General features: G+C 37.2%; 1 protein-coding gene across 1 annotated transcript; it reads right to left on the bottom strand.

The window, feature by feature from the left end:
* Positions 1 to 1,789: 1,789 nt before the first annotated feature.
* LOC126743235 (venom carboxylesterase-6-like) lies at positions 1,790 to 7,379 on the bottom strand. Its single transcript, XM_050450231.1, has 11 exons — positions 7,256 to 7,379; positions 5,392 to 5,538; positions 5,199 to 5,336; positions 4,397 to 4,553; positions 4,157 to 4,342; positions 3,893 to 4,101; positions 3,663 to 3,840; positions 2,522 to 2,691; positions 2,343 to 2,472; positions 2,128 to 2,287; positions 1,790 to 2,077 (listed from the first exon to the last, which is right to left on the bottom strand). The coding sequence occupies exons 1-11, from the start codon at positions 7,286 to 7,288 to the stop codon at positions 1,888 to 1,890; spliced, it is 1,698 nt and encodes a 565-aa protein (XP_050306188.1). The 5' UTR covers positions 7,289 to 7,379; the 3' UTR covers positions 1,790 to 1,887.
* Positions 7,380 to 10,432: the final 3,053 nt, after the last annotated feature.

Genomic DNA, 10,432 nt, shown 5'->3' with positions numbered 1-10,432 from the left:
CCGCGAGGTACCGCGCAAAAAGTTCAAAATTCATTCACAGAAAAATCCGACTTCTAAAGGGTTTATTTCAAAAAGCGCCCTTTGGGAGTTGCTTTGCATACAGGCCTTTGACGTCAATGAGTTTCAGAAAATTTGGCTCAGTCAGTTTTCCACAAGTTGCTGCACGGACTGTTTTCGCGAAGAAACGGTTTTTTGCCATGCCCGTCCCTTCGGGGCGGCGTGGCCAAAAAAAATTTACTTCATTACGTAGCCTTAACCTTCCTACATAAAACGGTGAAAACCAGAAAAAAAATTGCCATAGAAGCAAAGTTATTAACATTTATGTGACGCGAGTCCTAAAATCTGTCAATTCTTAACGAGCACATATAAGAGCTTCGCTCTTAACAAGCGAGCGAGATAAGTTTTATTGACTTATATTAACGCATGGATTTAGACTCATAGTATCCTTTTCAGTTACCTCTACTGGCTTAAACTCAAATAACATAAAATATTTAGATACATTAAATTAATCTTACCTACATTAGGAAGGAATAAAATAATAGAATTTTATCTTATACCTAGATATAATATTTATTTTGATCAATAAAGCAGTCCACCTGATTTGCAACTTATTCTAGGAACCACACTGCATTTTTAAAAAAGTTATTTTTCAGATTAAACAACTTAAAATGGAACTTCAGTGTTGTTTGAATAAGTGTCGCACAACTGAAAAAAGAATATTTCATGGTTATTTTTAATAAAAATAAAAGAGTGATTCATTAATTTTTTTGTCTCTATATACGGTTCATTTTATCGATAATGAACAAGAGTGCTTTTTCATTAGTTTAAGGTTCAAGCTATTCATATTTATTATTTCAGTGTCTTTATCCTACAGGGTGCTAAAAATTTAAGCATTATAATGTACAACCTAATCTGCCCCCTGGCGAAATAAACAAGGTAAATGTCTTTTAAGGACTCTGCTTTAAGAGGTCCTTAGTAATATTGATCACGTAAAATTTTTATTGGTATACCAAGTACTTTAAAAGTTATTCAAGAAAAACCGATTTCCAGTATCACTTCGTAGGGAGGGCCTATAGGAGATTTTTTTATAGGAAAGTTTCATATTGTTTTTTTATTTGCTACCTAAATCCGAGAGGTTATTCACAATTTCTGGGACACCATGTATAGCTAAAAACTTTCTCATTGGCAAATATATGCAGACTTGACGACACAGAATCGTTAAATAAGTTTCTAAACAAAACACTCCTTTGATAAGTCAATGTTCAATAAAATAAATAAAGACCTGAGCTTATATCTAAATAATAAAGCTCGATTGACTCAGAAAACTGAAAGGATACCATCAGTAACAAAATCATAATTAAAATACTCCTCAAACATGTAAAAAAATAGGTTTTTAAAGCTATGCAAAAGCATAATATGTACAGATAAAATAATAAAAGAATAGATTAGTATGTCAGTCCATCTTAACATTTTTTAAGCCGCCTTGTATTACTGAATTAAGTGTAGTCTGCCTCTATTCGAATATTCATGAGGATCTTTGTCAGTTAAAATAAGCTGAATACTTTCCTTTATATATAATAAATATTTATTACTCTACTGTATAACATAACTGTGTACTTCCGTAAACTGTATCTGTAACTCCTTGCTGACCTCACGCTATCTATTTCTACTATCTGATGTCTATTTTGAAGGTAGGATTCTAGAAGCTCAATGTAAAAGCCATAGATGGGCAGGTTTTTTAAAGGTTATTATGTTTCACACAGTCCATGCTAAGAGTCTAAACAAAAAGTGTTCTGCAAGAGTTTATTAAAAAAAGCAACTCATAAAAAGATTTTTTTTTTAATAATTTTTCATGATTATTTTGGGGATATGACAAAACATTGTCCATTAAAATCCTGTATACGGCTTATTAGCATACATTCCATACAATTCAGTCCAAAAACTGTACATTCTGGCTTTTGGTATACCATTATGCACCACCAGGTCCCTTCCTATTTCCAGATATTTCCACTTGCCTGGTTTCACTGTGGGCCAGGTGACGTTTTGTAAAATTTCCTCTGGTCGAGGGGTAGGATTTCTGTAAATAAAATTTTTAATTATATCCAGTCATATAATGTGGTTACTTACAGTTCCTTAACAAAGTTGGTAAGCAATGACGTAAAGCGATAGTGAACATTGACATCGGCTTTTGGAAACTTTGTCAAGTCAGTGTTGTCTGGAATTGAAAAGCTGAGAAATTTGCTGAAGTAGTAGTTTTGTTCTTCAGCATGTTCAACATATCCAGTACCTAAAAAGGTCAAATTAAAGACAGGTAGATGTATTTTAAGTACTATTACGATTACCTTTAAAATGTTTATTATTATTTCCCATTTTTCCATGATAAGTAAACTCATACAAATACACAGGGGTGTAGGGAGCTTGCAGCTCGGCTTGTTTAATAACCGATTTGTCAATATCATGATTTGACAAATACTAAAAAACAAAACAATTATGATACGAATAAACATGTATGCTATCTTACCCTAACTCCAGCTGCCCTATTACTGGTAAAAGTATCATTTGGCGAATAGAATTTCTTAATGAGTTTCCCAACTTCTTGAAGTTTATTCAATTTCTTTATATGCATATCATGTGGTACCAAGTAACTCAAGTTGGCATCGAACCCTTGAAGGCTGATATTGAATATGGACACTATACAAAAAAAAAGAATTACTAAATAAGATTAAAATTTAATTGGCAGGTTACAAATTTGAGGGCCACCAGTTGTACTCAGTTATTGTAAGAGATATTTAATTCTTTTTATTAATTACTCGTACTGTGCCTCGACTATTTACACTTTATCTAGAATTAAGGATGAATATTGGTTGAGGGAAAGTTATTTTATGGTTATGGCTTTAGCAACCACAACACTTTCAGATAGAGTATCTCCTTAGGTTTCTTGGTGTAATCCTGGATCTTAGGCGGACTTGAGAGAAAATTGAAGTTGAAATTGTTAAAACAGTGGACTGTCAAGGCAGTTGTGCATATAGGTCTCCTGATGGACCCGTCATGCCCCACCGGGGGTCACCAGAGCCCATTTGGCCTTAGAAAAACCGCCCTGATTCAGCTTTGTTATTCATTCTAGAGCCCATGTACGCAGTCCTCATTGCCTCGAATTGCACAACGAGGTCCAGAGGCGGAAGGCTCAGCAGAGTCTCAAGCGGTCTAGTTAGCCGTTCATATGGAACCCAGTATGCTGAAACATGCAAGACGTTGGACTCCATTTAAGCACGAATTTTTGCTTTTTCCGTACATGGCCACCAAACCATAGCCCCGTATATGAGAAGGGCAAAGACTTGAGAGAAACATCCATCAATTCTTGGCCAAAATTTGTGCAGAATCATTGAGTTGAATACATCCTGTAAATCGCAAGAATTGATTCAAAAATGTCCTATTGACAAAGTCATTCTGCTTTGCTCTCCAGCGTAGATGTGTATTGGTTTTGGCTGCTCTTAAGTATCGTAATTCTTACCTTCCTATATTCTTTATATGGTTAAAAAATGCTTTAATGTACACATTTTAAGTAGGCACGTACTTAATGTAACAAAAACTTAACTATGAGTTAATCCATTGAATGGTGACCCTCGAATCTGTACTCTCACACATATAACTTAGTATAATACTTGGCATAAAATATAAAGCTTCCTCATCATTCAAACCAAGAAACACAGGTACTCTGATAAAGGAACCATTTTCAAAACTTCCATACTGGTATTCTGTTAAAAAGGCACCCTCATGTTTATGTTCCAGCACTGGAGCGTAGAAGAATCCTTGTGAAATTTGAACATTAGCAGCGTTTTCCTAAAATTGTTTCTTTATATTCTTTCACGATATTCTAAGTCCATGTGCTTACTAATTGCTGAGATAGCTTGTAGGATGCTCTATCCAACTCTCTGGCACTAACCGCTTGAAGAAATTCCAAAAGTTCAGAGGAGTTTCTGTTTGTTTCAAATTTGGAATCCAATATGGCAGCTGTCTTGTATGTTATTTCGACTTGGTCTGGTTGGTAAGCCCATGGAGATATCGCTGAGCCACTTTCCATAATAGCGGCTCTAAATAATCCTAAAATAGAATATTCTACATATATAAGCTTAGTAGGGCTTTATTGACTATTCACCTTGAGCTAATGGACTTAATAAAAGATACGAGACAGAAGCAGCTCCAGCACTTTCACCTATAATGGTAACTTTCCTAGGGTCTCCACCGAAATATTGAATATTTTTCTGGACCCATTTTAAAGCAAGGATTTGATCTTTCATTCCCATATTACCGGGGATTACATCATCACCAGTTGAGATAAATCCTTATATATTTAATCGGTTTTGATTTCAGTACTTTCTGTTTAAAAATATCTTACCAAACGGGCCAACCCTGTAGTTAAATGCTACCAAAATGACTCCATATTCCATAAGAAACTTTGGGCCTACCCCCGCTAACTGGATACCAGCTCCTATGATGAAACCGCCTCCGTGAATGTATACCATCACAGCGAGATTGCCAGTTGAATATTGTTCCTGCAAATAATTCTGTAGATTTTTCATAAAATGCCTTTAGGGGATAACAAGTACTGGTATCGATCTTTTGTCTGCTTTCAAAGTAAGTAAAATATCGATACCTGACGACTAAGATGAAGTATTAATACGTAATCCTTACTGCATAACAAGCAAATGAGATTCATTATTAACTCCCAGGAATTTACTCTGGAGACACTATAGATATAATGCCCTAAGTTACAGGTTAATGATTGACCAATAATATGGTGAGCTTAACCTATATTTATACTCAAATTCTATTGCAAATGCCTTGGAACAGTTATCCCTCCAAGGCGTTTGATCGCATAAATCATTACAAATGTTAATTGGTTGAAAACTTTCCTAAAATAGATAGCTTACATTGGTCAAGTGCTTTATGAGCCATACCTGGGGTTTCAAAAAATCTACAGGAGCTATTAATACACTTTAAGTGTTCATGCAATAAGCACCATATTTTTTTTGAATATTAATAAGTAGAGCTAAAATTGTATCAAATGGAGTCCAAATAAAGTCAAGGTCTAAGCACAAATTTTATAAGAAAGATGAATATGCGTCATGGAGCCAAAACAGGAAGGGTTAAACCCTTTGAGGTGATGATGATGATAAAAAAATCTCTATAAAACCTACTGCTGCTGGTCTAAAGACATTCAACATTAGACAGTCCTCCCTCTCAATAAAAGGATAGTCACCTACTACTTGATAACAAATTCCTTTTTCTGTCGTAGCATCATAAATACCATTCCAGGGTTCAACAGGTATCGGAGGCTATAAATTAATGAATGAATACTGAATTGTTTAATATTTTTGGTAATATAATTACCTGAAACCTTAATTCTCCTGTAGGGTTTTGGGCATATCTTATCCCTAAATATGCGTCATAGCGAGTACCCGTCCTTGTGGTTATAGTTTTGCCTTGAATCTTGCCATCCGGTAGCTCTACTAGTACATTACAAAAAACTGTTGCAATCTATAAAGTAAAATACCTTTTCACTTAAAATTCACTGCCTAGATTAAACCATTAAAGAATAATATGAAAGCATGGGTCTCAAAACACATCCAATGCTTCTCAAGTCGCAAAATTCTTTGTCATGAGTGGAATGACCCCTAACTAAAATAATTTAAGCTATATTCGACCTAATAGATATAGACACAGTAAGAGCCTCCCAAGTAAACCTCTTGAAATGTTACCTCACTTAAAAGGTCAAGAGATCCGAGTTCCGAAGGTTGACTGAATACAACTGGATGATGTTTCCTATTTATGCTTCTTCTATTGTAAAACACTGCATTTCTATTCCGTTTGCAGATCTGCGATCGAATTCAGCACTGATTCGATTGAATTATTTCAGTGGATGAATTGAATTTGTCACAAAAATTTTATTGGTGTTTAAACCTTAAAGAAATGTTCATGGGATGGATTTTAGTTAAAGCATTAGCAATATGTCCTTTTCCAGGAATATTAAAAAGTAAAAGCGTTCAGGAATATTTAAGGCACTGTGTAACATTTTTTGCTGAATATTTTTTGAAATTTTTGTAGTTTATGGTTGAGTTGGGTTGGTTCATTATAAGTTATTTATTAATATAGACGATATTTGTTTATTATGCATATGCATCAAAAGCGAAGTCATTAAGAAGCAACAACTAGCTGTGTAAACCGAGCTGAGAAGGGAAACTTCCTCCATTAAAAGTTTCCCTTATAAAAAGAGATAACATCTGCAAAAAACTTTGTTGTTTCTTTGATTGTATTGAAAAAGATCACTTATATAATTCAGGAATAATTTTGGTCCCAGCACAGAACCCTGATGAACTGTGCAACTCGTTCCTTTGAGACCATCAAACTTATTTAGAGTTCTTTTAGCCAAATTCATTAGCTTCACACTTTTAGAATCAAGGATGTATAAGGATTTTGGGCAATAGAATATCAAAAGCTTTTGTGGGATCTAGATAGGCAATTAAATTTGTATTATTGTAATTGAATCGTTTCAACTTCTGCTATAAATATACTTACCACTGCAAAGACTAAAACCAGTAAGCGTATCATATTTATCATAAAAAATGTCCTTCTAAAAAACTGTGCTTCGAAAAATAGCAATATTTTGATCCGATTATCGATAGCATGCCATTAATTTTTATGAACGTATATTTAAAAAAAAATCAATTATTCAGGTATGAGATTAATTTTTTTTACCTGCATCTCAAAATGTACATCTACTTTGTATCTTTAAATGTAAGTGCTAGCTAGCTAGTTTTACTTCATTCAGATCAATATTTTAGATTAATTTATGTCTAATATGACATCTACATGTGACTGTACTTGCCATAACTCCATCAATCAAGGACGATTGTAAGGATTTTATGTGCATTTATTAGAGGATGAAGTTCTGGATGCCGGAGATAAAAAAATTGAAGAGTAGCAATCATAAAAAATTGCAAAGTGCTGGAAGCAAACAGTGGTTTACAGTTTATTAGCTAAATCCAACAACTGTTATTAAAAGGTTTAAGTTCCATCAGGATTAATGGTAAATAATGTATATTGGTAGTATATATAGGTGGTAACCACAATGTAACAAATGTCAATTAAAATTTCATTGAGATCTAACATTTTTTGCAACAGAGATGTTCTAGCTACTAACCAATTTATCATTACTTTGCAAGATGTGGGATACAAATACCAAAAAACCACTTACCAGGACAAATAGTAAATTAACAGAATGTGTCATGTCGTTTAACTTAAATTCAGTTAACTGATAATTGGAAAAGTTATGACCAAGAAATTGCTAGTACCTACATATACATATTTCTAGATAAAACTCTAAAACTAATTTATAGCTATTAATTATTGTAGTCTAAAGTATTTATACTTAGACTGATATAGTTTTATCTATTTTTTTTTGTTAATTTTCATTACTTAAACCAATTTGCCTAAAAGCTTTTCATGAGCTGATTATTAATATACCAAAAGCAAAGGCAAACAATGGATAACGCGAATTTCTTGATTTAACAAATAATACCATGTGTATAAGGTACATAGCCACAGAAACAAATGTTCCGATATGGCATTTGTGTGGGACTCGATCAATGAAAAACATATTAACCTGCCAAAGTTATATAAAATTAGGTATCTGATCAACTACACGTACATCAAAGGTTTACAGTCTGGAGGTTAGCCATTGAGAGTTAAGTTGCAGCTTCGCTGGATACGGTCAAAGCCTTTTACGATCACAAAAAACTGCCATAGAAGCCTCACCACCATAAATGTAGCTCATTTATGAAATGAGAACGAGATATCACTTGTATGGTATTGTCATAGAAGCCAAATTAAAAGTTTAAATTAGACATGGCCAATTTTTTAATTCATTTAGTAGACAACAGAAAGCTGGGAGGGAAATTGGAATTATTATCCAGAGTTCTTAGTGGATAACTGTTAAAGATTTTAGATAGTGATCGAAATATGGCCCCTACTTGAAAATTATTGATTTTACCTTGTGCTCTTTTAGATTCTTAGGTATAAAGAATCATTTATAACTAAAATTATTCATAGATAAAAGATTTAAGATTTAAGAGCTGACAGTTCTGTTGGTCTAATAAATCATTTTACAGTTTTTAATAATCAGTGTGCTTTTGAACCAGGAAAATAAAGGTTCATCAATACCAATCAATTTAAGTTTATGCAACAAAATATTATTGAGTACCCTATCGAATGTCTTGGAGAAATCAGTCTATATTGTATCAACCTTGGGGACTGTACTGATTATGCTGATTGGACGATAGTTGGTAGCAGCGGTTTGGTCTCCTGACTTAAGAAAGATTTTAGAAACCGGTCTGAGCGGAATATATGCAAGAATATGTGTGCCAAATTTCAGGCAAGTCTAATGTAAGGTTTTTTAATTTTGTACTTTTTTACGCTTTGGTTGCTTTATCGATTTTTTAAAATAAAACTGTGTTTGATATGTTCAGTAGTTTTTGAAGGATGGCGCCATGTAAATCCTAACAAAGTGAGGTAGTTTGTTTATGTTGGATCTTAGATCTTATCCAACCGTTCATTGATAGTAAAGCCGCCATCTGGAAGTGACAGCGACCCAACTTTAGTTTCAGGTTCCATGAACAGTACTTTGCACAGTCGTGCTACGGAGGATGTGTTTTCAACGTCATCGCAGAACCGCCTCCAGCACTAACTTTTGGAGTCTCTGAGTGTCTTTTTGTATTGCCTTTGAGCTGCGTGGAACGCATCCCAGTCAGTGGCAAGCTTAGTGCGCTCAGCCCTGCGAAGGAACCGACGCGTAGTGTCACGGTGCTTTTCCGTGTTACTGTTCCACCAGGCATTCTTGGCATTGTCTGAGGGGACAGTTGGCATCGAATGCCGCGACTTTCGCACGAGTCAGGTTGTCAGGTCTGTAGACTGGGGTATTGCACCGAGCCTGCTTCTTTAATTCAAAAAGAACGTGCCTGTGGTCCGACATTGTGACCTCAAGAAACACTCTCCATGAACTGAAAAGGTTCACAGTATTTCACGTAACACGTGAACAGATAATAGTTCTAGGCCATTTGAGCACAGGAAGTCACTCCGCATCCCCAAAGGCCGTGATGTGAATTCGAATCGCAGCCCATGAGAAGCGGGAGCCTCAAATCTTCACAGTATTTGACCACCGCAGTGACGGCCGGGGGGGGGGGGGAGGGGGTGATTCAATTTCGATAGGAAAGTAGGCAGAGCAGACTATCAGATCCTTTCCCGTGTCCATTGACCGTTTAACGGCTACTAGGTCCCTCGTACAGAGACGTACAGAGTACGTGACAGTGTAAGGAAAAAGCACCGCACACTCCTAGTAAGGATGATTGCGCGGGGATTCTCACCAGGTACATATTTATGTAGTGTGCCGCCAGTTAAACCCAGGCCTTTAACAGAGTAAACTCCTGTAATAAGGCGACGTCGATATGAAGCTCAGTGAGCCTTTTGCACACTTAGTCCTTGAAGCTGGAAGGGCCATCGTCTACGGATTGCCCTGGCCCCTCGGAAGCTGCGGTGTCAGCAGTAGTGGCCTTTTCTAAGTCGCCGGCCGAGGGCCCAGGGGCCACTGTGGAAGTAGCCATCCTGGTGTCATCAGCCGCTTTCTTGCTCTCGCTAAGGGAGACAGAGGCCCTGGTAATGCTATAAAATAGCAAGCCCTGTCTGTCCCTTATGGTTTTGGCCGATCCCTCATCCACCACCACCACCAGCCTGAGGTTCTTAGCCTCTTTCTAGCGCTCCCACACTCTCCACTGGGAGCACGGGAGGCCAGGATTTTGAAGCTCCAGAAGCCTCAGGGTGTCCTTGTCAGACTTATGTCTAATACCCGGGATCCTTAAGATGGCCCGGCGTAAGCGAAGCGTTGAAGGATCCACTGTTGTCAGCGTGACCTCCTCCCAAGGGGAAAGACTTAGATAGACTTTCCTGGTTCGCGGCCGTTAACATAATGTGGTTCCTGATCAACCGCGGTGGATGGAATTGCAGTGACTGTGCCTCACTGCCGGACGAAGTCCTCAGTATGGACTCACCGAGTTCACGAATTGTAGCAGATGTTCGCCAGTGAAACCGACCTTAGGCTGTCCCGTTCGGCACACTGCCAGCTGCAGCTTGGCGCTGCCGACCGATCACGCATAGCTGACGTCAGGCCGGGACTCAGCGGTCCGCAGTCTCTTAGCCCCGCCAGTGCGCTCGGTAGGCGTAGACCCGGGTGTCCTGAGCCTTTTTGTGCCTGGTCCCTCCTTAGTGGAAGCCCTAGGCTTGCAAGCCTCTGAGGGAGTAGGTGTCAGGGACGCCGCGGAAGCCGAGGTCAGGGAGCCCTTGGCCTCTTTTGCAGTCCTAGCCTTCCTTTTCCTTCTTTTCT

The sequence above is a fragment of the Anthonomus grandis genome, chromosome 12 (genome assembly GCF_022605725.1).
Source record: "Anthonomus grandis grandis chromosome 12, icAntGran1.3, whole genome shotgun sequence".
Classification (NCBI taxonomy): domain Eukaryota; kingdom Metazoa; phylum Arthropoda; class Insecta; order Coleoptera; family Curculionidae; genus Anthonomus; species Anthonomus grandis.
Note: the sequence above shows the minus strand (reverse complement) of the source record. Positions and strands in the feature narration are given on the sequence as shown.

What these genes read in the sequence shown, in the direction of transcription:
- LOC126743235 (XM_050450231.1), bottom strand. Translation starts at nt 7,288, where the DNA reads ATGACACATTCTGTTAATTTACTATTTGTCCTG. An exon ending in CTACAGGGTTGGCCCGTTTG is followed by an intron (nt 4,343 to 4,396) that starts GTAAGATATTTT and finishes TAAATATATAAG; the next exon opens with GATTTATCTCAACTGGTGAT. An exon ending in ATTAAGTCCATTAGCTCAAG is followed by an intron (nt 4,102 to 4,156) that starts GTGAATAGTCAA and finishes ATTCTATTTTAG; the next exon opens with GATTATTTAGAGCCGCTATT.